The sequence below is a fragment of the Dama dama genome, chromosome 33 (genome assembly GCF_033118175.1).
Source record: "Dama dama isolate Ldn47 chromosome 33, ASM3311817v1, whole genome shotgun sequence".
In the NCBI taxonomy this organism is placed as follows: Eukaryota; Metazoa; Chordata; class Mammalia; order Artiodactyla; family Cervidae; genus Dama; species Dama dama.
Window position 1 is genome coordinate 34,402,615 of NC_083713.1, and position 25,629 is coordinate 34,428,243.

A 25,629-nucleotide genomic window follows, 5' to 3' on the forward strand; every position below is an offset into this window, starting at 1 on the left:
ATATGTGAAGTTTTTCTTAATATAATGACTGCCAACTGCTACAGAGGTATGGTGTTCCTGCAAAAATTGATTTCTTACCTCCTTTGGTTTCTGTTACTTTTTAAAGGGATTTTTGTGCCTATGTTCATGGGGGACATTGATAAGAAATTGGACAGTAGTATGATGCCAGTCCGATTTTCCTACATTGCAGGTAAACAAAAATTTCTCTTAGAAAGTGTTAGGAATTTTTTTCTCTTTGAAGTTGTCACATTTCCCACCGTTTGTGGAGCATGGCTCCTTTTTTATTCATATTAGCCATATGGGGCACTTTTAGTTTAAAACTTGTAACCTTATTCAGCTAAGGGAACTTCTCTTCTGCCTTTTCTTTCTTATTCCTCGTACTTTCTCTTTTAAAAACTCTTTCTGTAACATATTCTACGTGTGTTGATCTTCTAGATTTTTCCTCCATGACTTCTTTTTCTTTTCATTTCTTTGACTTTTCTTCACATTATAGAAGACACTTTCTCAACTTTATCTTCTATATTGTTTTCTAGTTTTTAGCTTTTTTTATTATAATAATGTTTGAGAGTTCTAGTTGCCTCATCTTCTGCATTGTTTTTCTCTTACTTTCTCTAAATATACTGTAAACCTAAGTTCTCTGGACCTGCTTTCACCATCTTTTCCCTTATACACAAGTTCTGGCTGTAATTTCTTGTGTCTTATCAGTCTAATCTCAATGACTTCTAGCTTTCAGAAATTCTTTTAATTTATGGTATACTGAAGGTACCTTTCTTGTATCCCAGCATGGTAAAAAAAGATGAAGTGACTTATTTTCTTTTAGCAAGGAAATTCTCTCTCGTTTTTCTTCTCTTCTTCCTTCTTGTTATTTTAAGGTTTTGGAGGCATGAAGAAAGTTAGTGTTTGTTTTCTGTCTACTTTCCTGATCCATTTTTCTTATGAGAACCTTAAAGTATATGAAATTTGAATAGTGTAGATAAGACATTTATCTTTTTATATTCTATACTTTTTACAATTATAATTTATTTTGAAAGCTCTTATACAGGGAAAATATAATTTTATTTATATTTGTTAATGTTTTTACTATTTGATCCTGTATTTCTCCTCCTTGTCATCTTTGAAATCTTGGTTTCTATGTTGATAATTTCCATTTCTCTCTGGGACTCATTTAGGACTAATTTCTCTCTTTCTCTTTTTCTTCTTTCTAGTCACTGTTCCACAGTTTGTCTTCCACACTAAGATAAAGGTCACATCTTATCAAATACTGCTACCTTTGAGGATGAAAGTCAGACTTCTCAGTGTGACATAGAATGACCATTCTTGGCTGGCCCATGCTTTTCCAGATTTATCTTTGTATATGTTTCCATCTTGAATATTTTGACCACTTGGGGAACTTGTCTGCTTGCTCATGGTGAAATTAATGTCTTTCTCTTTTATGGTTCCAGAACTTTATGTATACTTGGTTAAAGAACTTAACACATTGGTGTAATTATTTTTATGTGTCCATCTACCCTCCTGTAGACAGCACAGTACATTATGCCTCCTTGGTCAGCAGCCATAATGCTCCTAGAAAACCATCTCATCTGGAGAAAGAATACCTAGGCACTTTTAAAAATACTTGAATGACCTGTAGATTAGTAATATTTATCATCACTAGTCTCATAAGTCATTCAGTAATTTCTTTAAAAGAAGAAACTTTCTATCAGAGTTTTAATCAGTAAGAAAGTCCAGACATTTTTGATGGAAGGAAAGAACTGTCAAGGTGGAGGAGGAAAAGTAAGATAGAGGAAGATCCGATCAGATCCACCAAGTATAAAGGGTGATGCTGTGTCATATACCTAGGGAAGCAAAGGGTATTTGAGTAAGATGAACTGATAGGGTTAGAAGTACTGAGTTTGTATCTAAAGATCTAGACTACTTATTGCAATTAACTGCTATAATGAAATATTTTAAGATTTTTCTGAATCCAACGTTCTTAGGACAACAGTTAAATTTAGTGACAACACTGCTGACCACTGACAGAGCCTTGCATGCTCAGTTGCTCAGTCATGTCCAGCTCTTTGTGATCCCATGGACTGTAGCCCGTCAGGCTTCTCTGTCCATGGAATTTTCCAGACAATACTGGAATGGGTTGCCTCCTTCAGGGGATTTCCTTCTCCAGGGGATCTTTCCAATCCCGGAATCGAACTCACTTCTCTCTTGCATCTCCTGCATTGGCAGGCAGATTCTTTACCACGAGCCACCTGGGAAGCCCAGAACTTTGTCGTTTAGCAAAAGAATATCCAAATGGTCCTGTGAAGAAGACTGTGTGCTTTTGTTCAGAATAAATCATAAGGCTCGCAATTGTTAAGACAAGAAAGGAAGCTTGTCCACCATGTGACCAGAGTGAGTCGTCATTCCACGCTGACTGTAACATAATGCCTACTATGCACTGAGAGGAGCAGCACAGGAAAGGAAATCCTGGGTCCCACCCTTAAGGATTATATTTTCTTTGGGCAAATAACTAAGGCCTAAAAAAGGATTTATTAGTTATCAAAGCAATTATTAGTATGTACAGAAAAAGGCATGAGAAATGGAAAAGTTTAAGCCCTAAAAAATGTATAGAACAAGAAATGATATAATTTAGATGCAGGGAATGACTTCTTGGAGGGGCCAATTTTGATCTGCATCTTTGAGGGAGTGAATGAATATGGAGGGGCAATTAGCTACCCCACTGGGTAGCATAATGGCACGATATTCAGGGACATGGTGAAGGGGGAAACAAGTTTTGTTTTGTGTGAGACAGGAGATTGGTTGATGGGTCCCCTAAAGAAGTATTTGTAGGATTTAGTAAACAGGAAGAATTTATTACAGCATTTTCCCCCATGTATAAAGCCACTCGAGTAGAAAGAGTGCTGGTCAATGGGAAGTTAGACATGTCCCTGAGACTTCACTCATGGCTTGATGGTAAAGAATCTGTCTGCCAATGCAGGAACCTCAGGAGATGTGAGTTTGATACTGGGTCGGGAAGATCCCCTGGAGAAGAAAATGGCAAACCACTCCAGTATTCTTGCCTGGAGAACCCCAGGGACAGATGAGCCTGGTGGGCTACAGTCCACTGGGACACAAAGAGCAAAGAGTTAGGCATGTCTTAGCAGCTAAACAACAACAACAAAGACATGTCCCTATTTGCAAGGAGCCTACATTCTAAATAATATAGAATGTTAGGGGAAAAAAAAGAATGTTAGGAAACAGTAGCTGAGGCTTGACTAAACTAGGATAAAGAGTCTGAAAAAGATGGACATGGCTTGAATCTGTAAAATGGGAATAAATAATGCCTGCTTTATAAAGCATTATCTACCTCTCAATTCTAAGGTAACTTGTGCAAAAAAAAAAAAAAGAAATGAGAGAGAGAGAGAGAGAGAGATGCTTGAATGATGCATCACCAGTAAAACTTTCAGAAGAGGTGGGACTGTTTTGAGGCCTTGAAAGGTTTTAGAGAGGCCTTGTGGGTTTTAGAGAGAGAGCATTATAATATAAAGAGGTAGAATCTGAACATACTTAAGTGAGTTCCAAGAAGCTTTCATTGATGTTGAGTGGAAGGAGAGGCTTGAAAGGCAAACTTGGAACCTAGAGGCTGATCAGTGCTTATGCCGCATCCCTTCTGCCTGGATCCCACCTTGTATCCTACTTTGCCCAAGTGTTTACATGTTGCCATGTGTCAGCCCCTCTGCTACACAGGTATCAGGGATGATCAACTCTGAACTCCCGATAGCAAATAGCATCATACTTTATGCATACTAAAGCCCCCCCCCCCCCCCGCCCCGTGTGTATTTATTAAGTGAGTTAGTAAAATGAATGCTTAGGTACATTAGAAAAAGAGTGGTATGAAGGTGACATTTTATGCTAATTATACATCAAATTATATAGTACAATGTGGGAGAGAATATTGTAGAGTAGAATAGTAGTGTCTTGGAGAGGGCCAGATGTAGTTTTCACCTTGACTGATGGACTTACGTGAATTTGGGTAAGTTTTCTTCTATCTGAGACCATTTTTAGCCATCTGCTCTTCTGTCCTTAGTTTCTTCATCGACTGAATAGCTAGTGCCTACTAGAGTGGGCGTCCCTGCTGACTCAGACAGTAGGGAATCTGCCTGCAGTGCAGGAGACCTGAGTTCAATCTCTGGGTCAAGAAGATCCCTTGGTGGAAGTCACTCCAGTGACTTCCACTCCAGTATTCTTGCCTAGAGAATTCTATGGACAGAGGAGCCTGGCAGGCTACAGTCCATGCAGTTGCAAAGAGTCTCACACAGCTAAGTGACTAAGCTCACATGTGCACTTTATAAAGTTGTGAGAATTCAATGAAAACTAGCTAAATGCCTGGCTTATATTGGGTGCTCCCTTATATAATATTATCATCATAATGTTTATTATTATATATTATTTTTTGTTAGTCTTAATTCACATTGAAACTTTGATATACATATTTTGAGTGACAAAATTCACTCTTGTTCTAACAAAGTACTGAGCAAAGAACAAAATAATATACAGTGCTATTCTATAATATTTCATTGTATATCATACTATATTGTTTGCAACCCTGTTATATCAAAATTTAATTTTGGAAACCATGATCTGCGACACAGTCCAAGAAGAAGGTATCTTCGGCCCAGTCCTCTGCAGGAGCAGTTCAAGGAATATTTTGCAGCACCTGCCTTGGACTCTTCCAGATCCTACACAGAATTGATATCCTTGACCCTCATAGCAATCCCCAAATTGTTGGCCACAGCTTTATATTCTCATTTAGCAGCAGCTGAAGAAATTAAGGCTCAGGTGGACAAGGTGAGTGAGTATGCAAACCATTGATAATAGTGGTAGAAACCATAGGCTAAAGTTAAGTTTTGAGTCAGTGTCTGCAATAACTAGGATGTAAGATAAAGGACAGTCACTAGGAACACTTGGAAAGGATCGCTGAGAAGTGTACTCCTCCTGTGTTATTAAGTGCAAGTGGCGTCTCATTAATCTTTTCAGCCTGTTGACTGTAAAAAATGTGAGTTTTTTTCGAAAGATCTTTTTGGAAACAGTCACAAAATGCTACATTTCACTCTTCATGGTTTTCACTGAAAATTTGTAAACTTTAATTTTCAAGAGTTCCAAAGAGATGACCTATTGTACTTCAGCAGTTTATTGTCTCTTGAATGTTTTTTGAGAGCAGGTATGTTGCAGTGCAATGAATATAGAGCCTGGGTGATGTTTTGACTTGAAGGATTCATTTTAGTGTTTAAAAAGTTTGTGTGATGTAAAACAGCATCTCTGACTCTCCGTTCGCCAAGACTTCAAAACTTGCAGTCAGCTTTGAGACACTCCCTCTGAGTCTCCATCAGTTATCAAGTTCTGCATATTCTTGTCTCCTAAATACGTTTCAGAGCAAGTGTCATTTCCTCCTTGAAGCCTGTCATGATGGTTTACCCCTGGTGCTTGGCATTTAATCACAGAGACTCAGTCCATTACCAAACGTAATTTTTTTTTGGTTCACCTCTTTTTTTAAAATTTTTAAAATATTTTTTTAAATTGCATTTTTATTTTTTAAATTATGAAAATATGATGACACATTTACAGAGACTTGGAAAATACAGAACAAAGTTACATATGTGATTTTTCATTTAAAAAATGAGTGTCTATTCCACTATGAAGCAGTGACCATACCTTACTTATCAGGATGTGCCTACCACCTAACTCACTGCCTAGCACATAGTAGGTACTTTGCCTCAAGATTTAGTGGAATGAATTACCTCGATTATGCTCGAAACGTTTTTGAGACCAGAGATAACACTTCTTTGTAATATTCAAAGACTAAATTGAGAAAAGAAGAAAGAAAAATTATAGATAGTAATCTTGAAACTATGTAGTTACAGTAGGCATTGTTATTGTGTGCCTGCCAAAAAAGTGACTCAAAGTTAAAGCGAAATCTTCCTTCACAAATGGTGACGTCCCTCTCAATATTAGTAGAATTTTTGTTGGTAGTTTTATTTTAAAAGACCGTGATAGTGATGAACCTATTTGAAGGGAAGGAAAGGAGACGCAGATGTAGAGAATAGACCTGGGGACACAGTGGGAGAGGGAGAGAGTGGAACAAATGGAGAGAGCAGCATCAACATATACACACGGTTGGGTGTAAGATGGATAGATGGTGAGAAGCTGGTGTGTAACACAGGGAGCCCGGTGTGGCTCTTGCTGATGATCTGGAGGAAGGGAGAGTCTCAGGAGAGAGGGGATATATGTATAATTATGGCCGATGTGCCCTGTTGTATGGCAGAAACCAACCCAACCTTGTAAAATGTTTTTTAAAAAATTAAAGAAAAAAAAAAGACCACGATAAACCTAATAGGATAGGAATCAAATGAATGCCCCCAAATTAGATGACTGTGACTTTTTTATTAGGTGAATTCCCCCTACCCCTAACTACCATTGTGAGCCATCTGTGTAGGATTTGAAATTCAAAGTAGGGAACCCTAGAGTTTGTAGTGTCTTTTTCTTTTGAGGAGTATGAGATCACCATGCATATAAAACACACCCATGTGAACCCTGCCCAGTAGCAGCTAGACAATGAAATGGAAAGTTTGTGCCTGAGTTGCTGAGAATCTTCCATTTTGCCTTGTTTCTACAACAACCACTTTGTGATCTAGTGATGAGGAGCACCCCTCATACTAAACACAGGGCGTCACACCCTGTGTCCTGCTTGAAGGGCATTGAGTAGGTGCTTGTTAAGGAGTCAGTCCAGAGGAGATTTTATAATTATAAAAACTAGATTAGTTTTAATATTGTAGTACTTTTTTTTTTGTCATTTTTGAGTGTTTCTCTTACTCTTCATTTAGACTTTATTGAAAATTTTCTCATTAACCAGAAATGGACCATTCTCCAACCCTCAAAAATACTGAAATACAGTTTTTAGTTATTATAAGACAAAAGTCAAAATGCTTGTTAAAATTTTGAGAATGCTTTAATCATGATTATTGTTTAAATGCTTTAAATTAAGTGAAATATGCTCAGTTACACAGATCTGTGCTTTTAAAAAAATTAGCATATCCAATTCATATGTTGTAGCTTAATGCCCCATTTATATTTAACATTATTATTTAGGTTGATTCTTAAGATTGTATTTAACAGGAATATTTAAGTGTGTAACTTCAAGGGCAGCTGAAAGGTTCATAACAAAAAATTTTAGCTGCTTAGAAGATGAAATGCCTAAGTATATATTAAAATCCTTTTATTATAACTTGTAAATGAACACTTTTGGACTGATTCTAACTTCAGGATTATTTTTTTTTTTTTGTGCCTCATATAACATGTTTCAATCGACCCATTTATCACTTTTATGAGTAGCATAAGTAAATTTAGTGCATCTGCATATTTATACACTTTAAATAGACCAGTGTAAACAGTTTCTTATCTGCCATATGTTGAAATGTTTTAGTAAAGTAAAGACATAACTGCCTAGTCAACAAAGAATGGCATTGAATTGCACTGTTTTGGAAAAAAAAGTTAAGTGAACTAGATGGCTGTTAATCTGGTTCTTTAAATATCATAAACAAAAGTATCAGAATGTGTTTCCAAGGACAAAGGCGGAGTTTTCTGGGCTTTGATTGGTCGCTGCCTTGTCCTGTCCCACAGCCATCCTTAATTGGCTTTGGGTAGATTGGAATCACATAAGCAGAGTGACATTTATTACTTTCCTAGTTGTTTCTTTGCACTGAGCCCCGAGATTCCCAAGGAGAAACTATAAAAGATTTCTTTCATTTTGTCCATGATCTACGGGAGGGGATCCCTCTGAGAAGAACAGGCATGAGTTTGAGTGCAAGAAGAGTCACTCTGCCTGCAATAACGCCCATAGTTCTCCAGAAAAGGGTATGTGACTTCTGCTTTTTTCTTTTCTTCTTCTTGCTTTTTTTTTTCTTCCTGTAACTGTGTTTATTAGTGTGTTGGTCACTTTCATTATCTATCCTGAGAGGGGCTAGAATTCATTGAGGCTGTAGGTGATTAAAGGACAGATTATTGAAATTAGACTAAGGGGAGAAAAAAAGCAGGGCCAGCACATCTCTGTTGTAAAAAAGCTCCATGTGAAAGCAGTTTGGTCTCAATTTCAGGGCCTTGTGATTTAGAGACTGTACTGAAGCTTTTTCTTACTTTTTTTCCACTTCTACTGTAACTTCAGGCCACTTTGCTTTTAGTTCAATAGGCAATCTGCTAGCTATTATGTTTCATATTTGTTTACTAAGGAGCAGTTTCTTTGTTTCACTATAATTCATAATATATCCATCTTCATTGTTGAATGGACTGTGTAATTGTTTTACTACTTAAACATATGGCACCAGTTTATTAGCCTCCAGTTTTCTACCCATTTCTATTGAGTTTCTGCTTTCTTGCTTAAGAAAAACTTTCTATTGAAATACCCTGTGAAAAGGCTTTCTGTTAATTGTTAATGCAATCAATCCGTTGTGTGAAAATATTTTGTCTATTAGTTTCTTTGTAAAGTTTATTCCTATGTCTCACTCGCTGCATTGTACTTCATAAGGTAATAAACACACCACGTAATGTAGCATTTAAGTAAAGCTGAATATACTAAACTTCTCTTCTAAATGCACCAAATAAGAAGCATGTATTGAAATCCTTAAAGAATCAAATCTGTTGTATAAAAAAAGAAAGCACCAAAACACATTTTGGCACGTAATTTTTGAATGATTTTGGTGACTTTAGAAACTGTAATGTTATTTCCATACCTAACTTTTAATGGTTAACTGTCAGTGTATTTCATTAAGTCAGATGTTATGGTTTAATTTATTTGAAAATGACAAATCTTACAATTAGAGTTGTTTTTTTTTTTTTTTTTTAAGAAGTGTCTCTTTTTATTGTTCTTAATTTATTTTCTTATCCGATTGGCTACTTATTCACCAGGGACGTTTTACTTGGCAGTGAAATAGTATATGATAATTTTGCCAACATTTGTTCTTATCTTTCTTGATGTCTTTCTCTCATCTTGAGCAAATTTAATTAAAAATATTTTGCTTTGAGCCGGAATCTTTATTTTGATTTAGAATTAGTAGTATATTAATAATGACTATATAGATTTCCTGAGTCACTGGGAATGTGAAAAGATATAATAGCATATATCACATCTGTGTCCTTATGTTTGAGTTCTTCTTTATCCAGTTAATTTTGCAGTTTGGAATAACCAAGAAACTTTCATCGTGTGGTATTTTTTGCATGACATGTTGGTGTGGTGGAAAGCATGCCACGTGGATTCTCCATTTCCTAGCTGTATGACCTTGGGCAAGTCACTTAAACTTGGCATCATTACCTCCTCACCTATAATTGTTGAGAGATTTTCATTAAATGCTCTCTTTAGTCTTATTTGTGTCTAGAATTTTGTGAATCAAGTATTTGGATTTTTATAACTATAATAAAATATTTAAACCATTTCTTATTTTCTTAGTGTATAAAATATTAGAAAAAGATGCTGTCATCTTCAAGTATTTGGAGCAGTTAGTCTAGGGGAAATTGGTGTGAGTAAATAACATTCAGCTCTGATTGGTAAGTAGCAAAACAAGATTACTGTGATTATAATTGCTATTAAGTCTGAGCTGCCGATAGATATATCATTGTGATTCCTCTTGGTCTTTTATAATAAGCTTCTAGCCAGATTTCTATTATAATAATTACATAAGTCAAAATTCCCTTTGCCCAAGTCCATGTTATTCCTTTCCTGTGAGTACACATATTAGATTTTCATATAATTTAGCACATCATTTGCTGAAAATACATAATACTATTTCTTTCTCCCAACATTTTAATCCCCAGAGGACCCATTGTCTGTAAGATTGTTCTGAAAATCTTAGTGTTAATCTTATTTTGGGAACTGGGTGTTTCTCTGACTAAAAAATATCCATCTGTTCTGGTCACACCATGCCTTTTTTCCCTAAGATAGGAAATTACTCTGTACTTGTAATTAACTTGTCATTTTCTATATGCACCATAATTTAAGATGATACAAATTAATACAGCATTTCTCAAAGTATTTGGGGGGCAGCTCTTCCTTTTCCAAAGAACGTAGGTTTTTCTCCTACAGGTTTGGCATAGAATTTGCTCATCCTGAATGAGTGGTGCTTGCAAAATAATTTGCCAGCTGAAATCCTAATCATTTCAAAGGCTGAGGATATTTCTGAAAATGCCTAACAGTGCTAAGGAGTAAGTTTCTTATCAGCAAGTGCATATGATTTAACTGGGTATAAGATCTCCTGAGATGGATTGAGAACTTGAACTTTAACATGGCTCGTAACATGGTATGGGTCTTTTTTGTAGCAGATCAAATGTATTTTGATCTTTGAGGAATAGGGTATTTGTGTGGACTCTCTATGAAGTAAATTGGCAAGAGCATTTTACTTTCTCTAATTCTATTAGGATCTGATTTCCTTGATTCTAGTGAGTAGTTAATCAAGGTTCTAGTGAAGAAAGTTTCATCAGCTCTCTCAGACATGGTCACATCCTCATCAAATGTGCTGAGTGAATTCTTTGCCTCATAGCATTTTTCTCAGATCACTACTAGGTTATGCCATTTTTGTTCAGATGAGAAGACTGAGTCTCTTGAGTGTTGAGTAACTCATTAGGCAAGGTCACTCAGAAGGTCGATGGCAAAGCTAGAAATAGAATCTAGGTCTTGTGACTTCCAGGGTGCTTCTCTTATTAGATATGTGTTACCTCCTGAATTAATATGTTAATGAAATTGCCTTATGGTGTGTTTAATTGCCATTCAGCTTCTAATCTGAAATTAGCTCAGACAAATCCTTTCATCTTCCTCTGCACCTCCACCAACTCCCATATGCTCTAGTGTAGAAAACATTTTATTCAGAAAGCAATTGTGAGCAAAAAATGACTGTGTGTGTGTGTGTGTGTGTGTGTGAAAGAAAGAAGGGGGGAGAGGAGAATGGAGAGAATGAGAGACAGAGAGATGGAAAGGCAATTGTACCCAGTGCTCTAATTGGGTTCATTACATCAAGAAACTATTTTAAGGTCCCAGAGAGTTAACAAAAGACTGAAGCATTATAAGGCTTACACTAAGTGCAATATAAAATTCACATTCTTTTTATAGAAAGACTGCAAGGTCAGAGGCCAGATGTTCATACTTTGATTCTGTGGGTAGGAAGGGTTCTACCTCAATCAAATTAAAATCGTTTTGCAAACTATGTTTCCAAGCATTTCTACATTCTTTATCCATACTACAATTACAAGAGACTTTCAAAGGCACACAAAATTCTAACATCTCTTCCAAAATCTCAGAGAAATAAGAGATACTTTTTAGAATATATTTTTCATAAGATTCAAATCATTTTGAAAATCCAAAATTCATGAGTATAATATGGAGCAAGGCCATTTACTGAACGATCCAGTTCCCAGATTATACAAGAGAATAGTTTGTTATATTCATTTTCCTCCTCATACAATTAGAATTATTGCTGTGAATTTCTAAAAACAATTTTGTAAAGAATGAAAGAATATAGATCTTCATGTTGCTATTTTGCCCAGAAACTTGTAAATACGTATGAAATCAGTCCAGGCCTATGTAGCATTCACTGTACTGCAGGACCTGGGGGTCTCCCCAGCTGCATATGAAACTTCCACTCCAGCGCGTGGTTTTTCTCCTTGTGCTCCGAACAGGGTGTGCTGTTTGTCCCTCTGTACTTCTGCACCCTGACTTGTGCTCCATGGCCTATAGACAACTCCAGGATCCTGTTTGTTTTCCCAAAGGCTATTGGCTGTGTCCCAGCTCAGGCTGTAGTGCCATCCTGAAGCCTTCTAAGACTCATTCTCGTCACATCTGTCTTGATGATGTCTGGGCTCGGGTGTTAGTGGCTGTACCTTTGTTACTCATTCCTCAATTCAGTAATGCCTGCTGGGTGACATCAGTTTTGTTATTACCTTTTTTGATATTTAAATCTTATTATCTTATCCTTAGGTATCTTACACTTTCTGACTTTTCATATTTGACTTTTAGTTTTCTTTGTGGACCTCATATATCTTTTATATATCTTGCTCTATTTGGTTTTCAAAATTTGGTGGATTTTGTTTTATAACTAGATTTTACACCTTTAAGGAAAAGACTCTTTAAATAAAGTGCTTTGTCAGTTGCAGGCTGAATTTAATTTCATGTAACCAGAAAACTCAAATGACAGTGTTATTAAACAGGGGAGAGATTTATTTTTCTTTCTCTTTACAAGAAGAATTGGTCCAAAGCTAACCTAGCCTTACTGCAGTGTCCTCAGGCAACCAAGCCCCTTGCTTTCTATTGTACCGTCCTTAGTGTGGGTCCCTTTTCCTTTTATGGAAAGACAATTGCAAATCGCTAGTCATCCTGCTCACATTCCTGGCATACAAAATGGGAGGAACCAAGGGTATACAGGCTACTTCTGTCAGTTATTAACGGGCCACCAGGGAATAACCAGGAGCTTCTGCTGACTACTTACTGGCCAGGGTCGTGTCATGTGGTCTGGATCCAAGGAAAGCCTGGCAATGTAGGCCTTGAACTCCACAAGCTGCCCTTCTCATCAGAATCAGGAGATAGGGAGGATGGTTCTTTGTGGGCAACTAGCTGAGAAGTGCCTCCTACATATAAAGCATGCAAAAAATGTTTGTCCCTTAGATTTTGATTATTGTCATGCCAGATACAAGATATGGTTATGCTTTTTGAACAAATATATTTTATTGCTTGATTGGAGACAGTAAATGTCTAGTAAGTGGGGAGAGAGCAGATTTCCTGAGAAGGGGAGGCTACTGGAGATCACAGATGGTAACTTGACTTTAGGTGGCTGACTTGCTTGAAAGGTGGTCTTGAAGTGGTAGTGAGTACTGTTTTTGCTTATTTGCCTTGAGTCCCCATTCCTGCTAAACCTTAATCTTTCTTCTGTCCTTTTAATTTTTATACAGGGTAACATAGTTGCATATTCACCCGGGAAGGGTACCACATAGATGAATGGATTTTGTGTTTTCACAGAATGTTTCTTTTCCCTAAAAGTGCGCTTTTAGGAAGTGTAATGGAGTGGAGATTCTATTTTAGAGTCAGGAAACCCTGAGTTTGAACCCAGCTCTGTCACTGATCAGTGTTGTGACTTTAGGTGTCTTCTTTTTAAACCTTTCTAACAGTCAGTTTCTCTGTCTTGGGAATGATGGTGCTTCCTTACAGAACAGTTGTGAGGATTAAATAGCATAAATATTTAGAAGTACTTGACATGTAGTAGAAGCTCAACAAATGTGAATTTCTTTTTTTTCCCCCTCATCTGGCATGTTTTACTAGTTTCATAAACAGTTTAAAATCTGCCTATTAAAAATGGTGGAGGTGGGGCTCTATCCTGTTAAGTAGGTGTCCAAAAATTTTCTTGTAACAAATGAATCAACCAAAAAGTAGTTGTCCTTGATACAGTGCAGCCAGGGAACAAAAGACAATATGTCTCTCAAATTCTTGTTGCCTCTGCTCACTTTCTGAATGAAGACTCTAATTTGAATTAAAAAAATTAATCCAACTATTATATGCTGATAAATATATTTTTTAAACATCTGGGAATATAGATTTAAATATAATAAGATAGGTATTTAGATAACATCTCCTTTCACTCTCCTAGGGAATGTCCGTCAGGGACTTCTGGGTTATATATAATATCTGAAAAAGGTACAGTTGTACCTAGTATTAAGACATTGTCTCAGTAGACAGAGGGGACATTACTGGACTGTGAGCTATAGGCTGATAGGGGCTGTGTCATTTTTGATCATCACTAGACTCAAGTGCCCAGCACAGGGAATGTACAAAGCTGAGATATAATTCCTATTCATTGAATAAACACATTAAAAAAAAAAGTAAATGGGGCTTTTTTGATACTGACCTGTTATTGGCATTTCGTTCTTTGCATTTGTCTCTCTGTAGCACTCCTTTCCTTTTCCGTGTTCCATACCTTGTGGTGAGAAGCCATGCACCCAGGGCCCATTTTAGCTGGCCCACCCTGCTTTTACATGAGCTCTGTTTCACCCCGGCCCCCACCCCCCAGCTTGTTGCCCTGGGCAGTTTTGAGCTCTCCCGGCCATCCACATACCCCAATAGAAATAAAGGCAGCTATACTGTGTTCAGCACTAATTACACGGTCTCTTTAATCCTCTTAAGAACCCTAAAGGATTGGTGGGCAAACCCAGTCTGGGATGAGAAAAGTGAGGCTTGGAGAAGTTACCCAGAGCACAGTGCGAATGAAAGATGAGGCAGGACCGAGCCCGGGCGCGCCCTGCCGGCACAGGAGCGCCTGTGAGAACTGATCGGCGCGTGCAGGCTGCAGAGCGGGCTCCACCTCGCGGCTGCCAAGCCCTTGCCTCTCACCTGTAGTCTGCTGTACTCTGCTTAGTCGCTCGGTTGTGTCCAACTCTTTGCAACGCCATGGACTGTAGCCGCCAGGTTCTTCTGTCCATGGGGATTCTCCAGGCAAGAATACTGAAGACTTGAACCCAGGTCTCCCGCATTGCAGGTAGATTCTTTACTGTCTGACAGGTGGATTCTTTGCCATCTGAGCCACCAAGGAAGTCCAGGAATACTGGAGTGCGTAGCCTATCCCTTCTCCCAGGATCTTCCCAACCCAGGAATCCAGCCAGGGTCTCCTGCCTCGCAGGTGGATTCTTTACCAGCAGAGCTGCCAGGGAAGCCCATCTGTAGTCTACTCATTGGACAAATCTCACCTTTTTTTTCTTTAACCACTCTGTCTTTTGCCCTCCTAGTTATTTTTTCCTTGATGTGCACTCAGTCTTGCCTCAAAGATATAGTGATCAAACCATATGAGAGAGTTCATTGGACCTCAGTAGAAATCTCTTGGGACTTATTTTGCTTTCAAAAATGTATAATAGTGGTCACTATTATGAATGGAATGCTATGAGTTTGCTGTCACTTTGCCCATTTTACAGGATGAGAAATCTAAGACTCATAGGTGATAAGCTGGTGGTCTAGGATCTGATCACAGAGCAGATTTTGGGAGTCCACCATAGCCTCAAGCACCTGGTCTGAACCTCTGCACGACTGAGGGCCATCCCTCGTATTAGTTTGCAAACTACAATCTCTGGTCCACTTTTGGCAATGAAAGCAGATTAAAAATAGCTGGGCTGATTAACAGTCTAAGACTCTTGCTCGGGCCGGTCTTAGGGCTGACTCTCTGGGCCATGCCTCAGTACCCTAAGCCAACTCTAGAAAAATAAGAATCTCTTTTTGGCAGAAAACAAGAAGTAAGACTTTTGGTTATTTCAGTTATTAAGCTCTCTGAAAGGATAAAGATTTTATACTCCCATAGGATATTAAAAATGCTTGCTCTTAAGACAGCTTCAAAAGAGGGATTAAAAAACCATTTTGGTAAAACAACATTGTCCTATGTTGTTTATAGCTTCCTAATTGGACTTCATATTTGGATATACACATTCAGTTGTGTCTGTGAAGATACCAGGAGTTTTATTTTATGGTTTTAGAAATCAAATTAGTTGGGGTAGTTTTATCAGGATTTGAAGAAAAATTTTGGCATGATCATTCCAAATGCCAAGGAGGGTCTTCAGCTTGAGTTCCAGGAAAGGGGACTTTATATTATATACCACCTGAAGTGACATACATATATAAATATATACACACCACCTTCCACCCCATCCCTAACCCTACTTATTAAAGATTTAAAATTATTAAAATTATTAAATTTTTTATTAAAAATTTAAATAGTTATTTAAAATTATTAAATAACTTATTAAATAACTTATAAATTATTACTTATAAATTAAATAACTTATTAAAAATTTAAATAGTTCAGAATGTTTAAAAATAGATTTAAATTTGTTAGAAGCTTGCAACTATTTTAAGCAGGACCTCTATAGGGTTAATAATAGTAAAAGTGAAAAAAGTAAAAGTGACTCAGCCGTGTCCAGCTCTTTGTGACCCCATGGGCTATACAGTCCATGGAATTCTCCAGACTAGAATACTGAAATGGGTAGCCTTTTCCTTCTCCAGGGTATCTTCCCAACACAGAGATTAATCCCAGACCTCCCACATTGCAGACAGATTCTTTACCAACTGAGCTACCAGGGAAGCCCAATAATAATAAAGCAATATTAAATATTAAAGGGCTAACAAAGCAACTTTCAAAGCATCCTGTTTTCTTTCTCTATTTGCACCGAGAAATAAAGACTCCCTCTGCTGGCTGTTTCTGAATATGCCTTTTTTTTTTTTTTCCTGGCAAGTTGTGCTGAAAAAAGTGAAATACAAAGAATAACTTTTTTGACATTCAAAAAGCTGGGTGCTTTGAGCCGTATTTGCATATAGTTGCATATTTGGGTTTTCAATTATCTGATGTGTTTATCCAAGATGTCTTGTCAAAACAGCAGCGTAAAGTTGGGTAAGCAGACTGGAAAGACCAGGTAGGAACCCGGAGACGTGTTCCCTGGTAGGTTCTGCCAGTGAGCAGATGGAGATCCCCTGGCAAGTCAGGCCCTCTTCAGTCTCAGCTTCTTCACTTGTAAAATGAGAAGATTTCAGTGGGTGTTTCTAAGAGTCCTGGCAGCCTTACGTATTTTATAATTCTAACAGTATTGATGCCATTTTTTTTTTTAATAGGAATGTGCTTGTACTTAGTCACTCACTTGTGTCCGACTCTTTGCAACCACATGGACCATAGCCACCCCAGGTTCCTCTGTCCATGGGATTCTCCAGGCAAGAACACTGGAGTGGGTTGCCATTTCCTACTCCATGTTATGGAAGTATACATGTTTTATACTGATACACATGCTTTGCACTGATAGAAAAGAAATATTTAGAAAAGTGAGAAAAAAGGTAAAATTATAAAAAATGGATATAAATCAGTTTTCCCTAGTGCTATCACAATATGGGAATGTTAGGTCTAGAAAGTTATAGTTTGCATGCTGTTAAAAGTTCATATAATAATACCTGCAGGGGTATCAGAAGACTGAATATTGCATATTTCACTGATTGTCTGGCACCTTACATCATAAAAAGTATCATTATCTTATATGCTTCCAATTAAACTATGCTGTAACCGTTGATGGTAAGTTACGCCTAAGGTTCAGAGAAGTTAAATGTGAGAAGATGTGCTTTTGAAAATCACTGAAACAGGTCCTAAAAGTGCTTCGGTTGATGCCAGGCAGCTCAAGAATTTACAACAAAAAGTCTGATGGGTCCTGGGCTCTAATAAATATTCTTTCCTGTCCTCATGTTTTCTCCTCTTTTCTAAACTCTTCTCCCCTTGCCCCTCCCCTACTTGTCCTTCTTCCTCACTGTGTGAAACAGTTATTAACTTTTTCGCTTAGGCATGTCTTATGGTTATTCTGGGAACAAACGACTGCTGAAAAACTGAAATGAGATACTGGAATAACATTGTGTCCAACATAAGCATGACCAGTGGTTTTCTGCTTTAAATATGAATAAGCATTAGCACTTGTGAAGGGGTTTTTTTTTTTTACTTCAAAGATGAATTAGTCAGCACTGGCATCTTCACAGGAATTACATGAGTTTTAAAAACACTGAGGCTTCAGAGAACACTCCTTTGATGAAGTTACTGGGAACATTAGAGTGGGATTTGTGCTTTGACCCTTTTTATTATTTGTGTTGGATTTAGGTCCTAAAATAACATGAATATATTCATATGTATATGTGTGTGTCCATGGTTTGGGATATTTTTAGACTTAATTTTAATGTTTACTTTCTTTTATAATGAAATTGGAGCTGTTTCTTTTGCCCTCTTTCCTACCACATAACAGAGCACAACGAAAGGGCTTCTGATATCTTGCTTTATAAAATTGGACGCTCGTTTGAGTTAGGGTCTTTCTTGCTATCCTTGAGGGAGAAAGAAAGTCCAAGGAATGAGCAATCTGCCTGGCTCTTGGCCTGAGAAGGAGAGCAGAAAGGATGAAGAATAGAGAAGAGCAACGGGGCTTGAAGGAGAGTTTCTGGGCCCCTCTTTGCCTGCAGACACACTTTTCTCCTCTTGGTTGGAAGCCTAGACATGGCATGATTCTCCGGTGTCACCGATCCAGATTGTCAGGTGGGGCAGTGCTAAATCCCCTGCCATGCCAGGCCTGGGGCATTTCCAGTAGTGAGGCCACACTGGGCCTCAGGGCCTGATGCTAGACGGGAAATGAATTCATACAGCAAAAAGCTTCATCCTGGCTTTCTGAATTCATACGAAACTCCCAGAAGATCTGTATGGATCCCCAGCCACACAGACGCTTTAACTCTGAGTTAGTTCATCTCTTTATCCTGGCATAAACTCTGATGTTCCTGCTAAAATGTGATAACCTCCAGATGTAACCAAGTTGAGGATTTTTACAAAGGTGGTGTGGGGATGATCCACCTTGTGACCTTGAGGGATTGTGAACTGATATTTAAAGAGCCTGGATCCATAGTTACTTGATGGAATGGCCTCATCAGACCCTGAGCTGTCCACCTCTGTCTTCAAATGTAAGAAAAAGAAAAAAAAATAAAAACTTTAATTTAGTTAATAAGCCATTGTCAAATCGATTTTTGTATTACTTGTAACCGAATTTGTTCCCAAATGATTAGATCGCCATGTGGTTATTTATCATTCTCTTACCACATGATAATCTTATTCTGGTAAAACTGTCTTTTTAAAACTTAATTATCTATTTCCAGCCATTGAAAAAAAGGTAGTTTGTTGTCTGTGTATGTTAAAAAGGATCCGCTCTTGGGTGCCCTCCTCGCTAGTTTGCATTGATGGAAACCAGTGTCCGGCAGTGCTGGGCCAGGATGCTGCTTCCACAGGCCTCCCAGCGCCCATGCTTCCTCACCTGATCCTCGGCACTCAGTCTCTCTCATCTCAGCTGAGTCTTCTGTCTCCTGTTTTCATGCACAGTTTTCGCCTCTTCAGTCCAAGTATCTTTGCTCATGATATTTGTTCCACCCATATGGTCTTTATTTTTTTTTCAAACTCTCACAAAGTCCTAGAGATGTCATCTCATCCACCTTTGTTGAGTCTGCCGATTTCTTGGAAACTTTGCCTGTGTTTTCTCTTTGGTCTCATGCGGGCCCTTCCTCCCCTCGAAGTTTTTAAACCTGGTGAGGTTTCCAAGCTACTGTTTGGGAATCCCTAATATTGTCTCCTACAGAGCCGTTCGTGATGGTATCAGTTGTCACTAAAAGACTCTTTACCCTGTGCTAGGCACTGTGCTGACTGCTGGGGGACATGGTGGGAATTGCATATTGACGTCATCCCTGGTGTCATGTAGCATGCTGAGTAGTGGAAGCTGATGGATACTGATCACATAATTGCACGTATGCATACATGAAACAAAGGGCTGGGACCTCAACTGGGAGAAGCATTGAAAACTTCCCCACAGAATGGAAGGTTTATCTGAGGAAGGAGAAACAGAAAGTGGAGGGACAGTGTTTTAGGCAGTGGTAGTAGGAAGTGCAAAGACCCCATGTCAGGAAGGGTCATGGCTGTTTGAAGAAACTGAGAAAAATAAGATCAGAGTTAGAGAATAAGGGAAGGATCATAGGGAATAAAACTGAAAGGGGCCACCGGAGTATGAAATGGACCCGTTTATGTCATTCATTTCTTGTAATTCTGATATTAGTGACAGTATCAATTTTGAGTTAATATCAGATAGCTAATTGAACATGTACTGCTCATGCTTAAATAAAATATGTTGTTGAATGTCTCGTCTAATGACAAGAATTTAAGTCCCTACTATCTGATTTCTCTAAACTATGTACTGTTTTGCTCTTAATAAATATTTGACAGCTAGCAAAATATGAAGGGTAGCAATAAGGAAGCAACAGCTTTTCTTGAACTGTTAGGATCTTTTGGAACATTCTTTGTTTTTAAATATAACGTTTTGCTAGAGGTTTGGAAAAAGCAAGAATGAATATATTATTTGCCATTTCCTTCAAGGGAACACACCGAGTTGCTTAATTCAAAATATCTGTCTCTTCTTATCTTAGGACGTTGCATTCCTTATTTAGAAGAATGTAAAAATCCAGGGCTACTCTGACCTCTATATGAAAATATTTCACTGTTTTAGGTACATTGCCTATCTGTTAAAAATAATGGAGAAAAAAAATCTGAAGCATTAAAAGATATCTTTATAATCTGGCTGTACTTGGATGATAAAATTTTAAAGAACAGTAGAAATAAGCTTTACTTTGGGACCTAGTTGAAATCAAATTTCTATGGACTTTACCTTGTTCCTTATTTTTTATTAATTATATATAAACATCATATATAATTAATAGGTACAATAAATGCATTTATCTTTCTTTTGAAAAGTTAGGTAATTTTCATTCTAGTAAGATCTTGGTATTTAAATGATGGTGTTTAACTAATATTTAATTAAATATTAAATGTGGTATTTAAGGGTACTTAATCTAAAAATCAAATTTAATTTTCCCCAAAATAGAAACTTTGATACAGAAAATGGCCATATCCAGTGGTCTTTTTCCTTCCCTTTTGCTTATTCGTTCTTCTTTTTTTTTTTAAAAACGGTCTCTTACTTCATCCTGTAGATTCTTGCTCAAGTAGTTATGCTTAGTCTGTGCTTGCTTTTTACCTGCTGAATGATTATCACCTTTTCCTCTTTTCTCTGAAGAAACAAAGCAGTAAATGGGGGAAGGTTATCAAGTAGCTAGTTACTTACCAGTGGGTCCAGCGCCCTTTTTTGCTCTGTGGTTTCGCCAAATGACCAGATGACGATCCTCAGTATTTCCCCATATTCTAGGATGAATCCAGTTTGGAAAGGAAGTAGCCATCCTGTTCCATCACTTTCTGGAGTCTTCGGGAAGGATGAGAAAGGCTGATTGCTTAGCTCCTGCCCAGGCCTTTCCTGAGACTTCCCACATAAGCTGCTCTGAGAATCAGAATTTCCGGGGAAAATAACAGATGACTACTGTGTGTGCTTTGAGGGCAAAGCAATACATATCAAATTGACTTTCAACTTCAGTCTCTAATTTTTGGCAGTAGCCTTTGTCTTATGTTTTAAGTAGTTCATCTCCTTTAGTCCCTAGGCTTTCAGATTTCTTTTCTGAAGTTAACCATTTCTTGCTGTCTTTGTATGTTTGAACATTGTTGTGTCTACTGCTGTCAAAATGAGTTATGTTAATTTTTTAATCTCTTGCCTCCACTTATTTTTTTATGAAAGGCCAGTCTAGGGGAGTTGGGGTATAAAGTATATAAACTGTCTTGATAAGGATGTCAGCCAAAACAGAGATCTGCTCCATCCCCATGCTGGCATGTCCTCTTGCAGGGGCTACTGGGTCTTTATACTACATTTTCATTGCTGGATGCCACATGCTCCCAGAGCAGTTTAAACTGTAAACCACGCTAAAGGCCAAGGCTGCTCTGTCAGGATTATAGCGACACTTGAGGGCTTCCTCAACACAGCCTGTGTGTACATTGTTGGCTGTCCTCCGGAGCTCTCTCTGTTCATCCTGGTGGGATGTTATAGACAGATCTTATCAATACTTGTCTTTCTTGCTAATCAAGTGTCTGCTCATTGATGAGACAAAGACAGTTCCTGTTCTTCTTTAGGGTTCTGGGAGGATTTCTTCTTGCTAAGATACATTGCATATAATCTTGTGGATCAATTGATATGACTTCTTTTTACCCTGTTTTTTTTAACTTTATATAGAAAGTTGAGGATTTGGGCCACTGCATTGGAAATGTACAATATCCCTTTATTAAATAGCATGATTATACGAGCTCCATATCTCTCTGTTTTTATCTTTCAGTATGTGGAGGAAATAGAATACCACTGTTTTGCTCTAATGATTCATAAGAGCAACCCTGCTATTTGGTTTTAGTATGCTCACAAAAGTTTGTACTTTAGTTTAAATTTGTAGTAATCATGTAGATTCACGTAAGACTTGACATTTTTCTTAAATAGGAAAGTTTAGTGTAGTAATAATATTGGCAAGGGGCATATTCAACCTACTAAAGAGTTAAGGGTTAGATTATCTTTCCCCTTTTCATAAATTTCAAGGAGAAAAAGGTAAAAACAGAAATGAGACATTTTAACAAAGCCTCTCCATGGGTAGTGTAAGGAGTTTTTCATAAGTACTGAATAGATCTGCGAGATGACAGGGACTGTGGAATATCAACCAAAAGTGTAATTTTATCATTTGTTGATAAATGTGTATTTTGGACAAATGTCAGCATTAAATGGAACTTTTTTTTTTTAAGAAGGATTTGAAATGGAGTTCAAACAAAAATATTGAGTTTTTCTCCTAACAAGTGTTATTTATTTAAAAAAATGAGTACATGCACTTATTCCAGAAATTTAAATTAGCCTTGTCCTTCTAAATTTATGTGTCTCAATTCTTGGCAACTTTATTTTTTAAAAAATTTGTAGCAACGTCAACTGAAGAGATTAATGGCATTTCCTGGTTGGTTAGATGTCTTTTTCATTTTCCCCAAAGCTTACCTCTTGCTCTGTTCTGTTCTCTTCTTGGATTTGGCTTAGACTTTAAAATATCTCCAGATTTTCATTTTGTAGTTCGTCTGATATAAACAACAGAGCGTGAAAAATAAGAGGCATGCTTCCGTTATCCTACATGATGGGAGTTTATTGTAAGAAAGCATGGGGGTAGTCAGGAAGTCCAGGGAACCTGTCCACTGGCCACCAGCTCATTCCCAACCCCTGGCGTGGAGTGGGCATTGGCCTCTGAGAGTACTGAAATGGAGGCTTATCATTGTTCCACATGAAGTCAGATCCAAGTCAGATCTTCTTGTCCTCTCAGGATTGGTCATCTTCATGTTGCTTTTGGCAAATGCTCCCACCAGTGCTTGACCACAGCAGCATGGTGGATGGCATCTCTTAGCACCTCAGCAATTGGCACTGAGATTTGTCTGAAGGCAATGAGGACACAGGCGTAAGAACAATAGCCTTCCCAGCTGCAATCTCAGGAAACACTGAGATTCCAAACAGATCTTGGGATCTTAGTGAGCAACACATCTTAACCCTAAAGTAAAGGCATTGAATTGAGGGCTCAGACACTTCATCTCATTTTGGCAGTGTCTCCAGATTTTTATTTCTTAGTTTTTCTGATATAAAATGACCTTATAGCTGCCTCAGTGACTCCAAAACTCAGAACTGTCTGCTGATGGCAATATTGTCAGTTCTTTCCTAGGACTATTTATAAGAAAAATAGAACAATTTTAATTTCCTGAGCACTAGAATTTGATCAATTTATACTTTTGCAACAGGAAATTTTTTCCAAATTAAAATTTACAAATATGCATTGAGTATTATGTACAAAACATTTTGCATGGGTACAAAGTTCATTTGTTCCAAAGATCTTTATTAAGCCATACATTTACTTGGGCTCAGTCCCTGGGATATCATGTCAAATGGTGAGTAAATAGAGATTTTCCTTAAAGGAGCTTACTAGTACAGTTGAGGAGAAAGATATTCAAATAGAAAATTATAAACTTTCAGGAAGACTTTCTGGAGGAAGTGCTATTGAAATTGGAGCCAAATGATAAGTAGGTATTTGCCAAATAAAGCATGTTGTTGGTGGTTGGAGCAAAGATTTCAAGTAGAGGATACCTCATGAGCAAATGGAAGGAGTAGCAAATGTATATCATATTTGTCTACGGTCAGAGTGACCTGTTCCATAGGCTGACTTGCTGGGGATACACATGCTGTGAGGGGCTTCCCAGGTGGCTTAGTGGTAAAGAATCTGCCTGCCAGTGCAGGAGATGCAGGTTTGATCCCTGGGTTGGGAAGATCCCCTGGAGAAGAAAATGGCAACCCACTCTAGTATTCTTTCCTGGAGAATTCCATGGACAGAGGAGCCTGGCGGGCTGCAAGCTGTGTGTGTGCTAGAGTGTGGGCTTCATTCCCTGGGGCCCCACTTTCCCTGGTTCTCTGTTTCACTTCATCTTTCAGACTTTTCTTGCCTCTAACTCACCATTAAATATGGGAATTTCTCAGGGTTCAGCCCTAGATTCTTTTTTCCCTCATGCTTCTTCCTTTTCTCCCTTGTCTGATATATCCATGTCCACAAGTTTGTTTACCACCTATAAGCTCAGTGATTCTTAAGTCAATTCTGAACTTAGAGTCTTACACCCCTATTACGACCATCGTGTTTACGACTGTTTCCTTAGGACCATGCTCTCTGTTTGCTGATCCTGCTACCCCTGACTCTGTTAATCATTAGAACCTGCCAAGTTTCTTCTTGCCCCAGGGACTTTGCCTGACTTCACTTCCCTTATCTTGAAATGCTCTTACCCTCTTTTTGCCGAGCCACTGCCCACTCCTCCTTCAGGTCTTAGCCTGAATATCACTTTCCCAGGGATGTCTTTTGGGCTTCTCCTAACACCCGTTTGATGACTGAGTAACATACTGCATTTTTATGTCCTACTTTCTAATTATTGTTTTTAATATTGCTTTCCCCACTGAGCTTCAGCTCTCTGAGGGCAACAGCCAACTCTTTTGCTGACATACATGTGCATGCTCACTCAGTCGTGTCCAATTCTTTGTGACCCATGGACTGTAGCCAGCAAGGCTCCTCTGTCCATGGGATTTTCCAAGTGAGAATACTGGAGTGGGTTGTCATTTCCTTCTCCAGGGGATGTTCCTGACCCAGGAATTGAGCGCACATTTCCTGTGTCTTCTGCGTTGACAGGCGGATTCTTTACCATTGAACCACCTAGGAAGCCAGCCTTATATTAAAACACTTAGCAGAGGATGGGCACTTTGCCTGGGGGCTTTGCACAATGAGCTGCTTGGGTTAGGACAATGAAGAGGCCCTGAAGAATTTTAGAAGAATGACCTGATATGATCGGCTATTAGAAAGTTTATTCCTCTAGCAGTATGGAGGACTTAGAGAAGGTCTATGGCTAGAACAACAGAGATAAGTAGGTGGATATTACCACTAGAAGTGTACAGCCTCATAGCACACATATTATTAAAACACAAAGACTTCAAAAGTTCCTTGGTCCAAGGGCACAGGGTTATTCTCAGGACTCTTCATCTCTTGGTGTGATTTATTCCATGTGGGACCCTATTTTTCCACAGTCTTTCTCTTTGTGAACAGTAGCAGCCACACCTACCCCTGCCCAGTGGAAAAGAAGACCCACTTTATGATGTCCAGATTGGCCCTGATCAGCTCTGATTAGGTCATGCCCCCATCTCTGAAATAGTCATTGTTGCCAAGGAAACTCTGGGTGTTGATTGATCCATCTAGATAATATATTCGCTGTGGAGCTGAGGCAATCATGCAGTGGTAAACTGGCTCTAAAAATTTTTTCTTTAAAAAAGACCTATTTGTAGCATTTGCCAAATTCTTCAGTATACATTCTCCCACCATGGCTGATTTCAGGATGCCTGATTGGTCAAGTTCCTGAATGTTTAACAGTCAACTGCAACGAGCAAGTTCCAGCAGCCCACTACTCTGTCGATGAGCTGAAGTTAGAGCCGCCAGCATCACAGAGACTGATGGTGAGGGAGGCAGTGGTTCTCTGAAAGCCAATCAGAACGCAGTTAGATGGGGAGTCAGTGCCCGGCAGCCAATCCAGCCAATAAGACTGTGCATAACTTATACTTTGGTGTACTTATTTTATTTTAAGCATT

General features: G+C 38.3%; 1 protein-coding gene across 2 annotated transcripts in view; it reads left to right on the plus strand.

The window, feature by feature from the left end:
- Window positions 1-25,629, plus strand: part of GRB14 (growth factor receptor bound protein 14) — a 122,078-nt gene that overhangs the window by 45,838 nt on the left and 50,611 nt on the right. The window contains exon 1 of one of the 2 annotated variants that reach the window (XM_061135193.1): window positions 7,703-7,881. The exons of the other annotated variant lie outside the window; for it this stretch is intronic. Coding sequence (XP_060991176.1) covers window positions 7,819-7,881 — 63 coding nt within the window. The 5' untranslated portion in view covers window positions 7,703-7,818. Of the gene's footprint in view, window positions 1-7,702; window positions 7,882-25,629 lie in introns of those variants that run through there. 2 annotated transcript variants of the gene reach the window in all.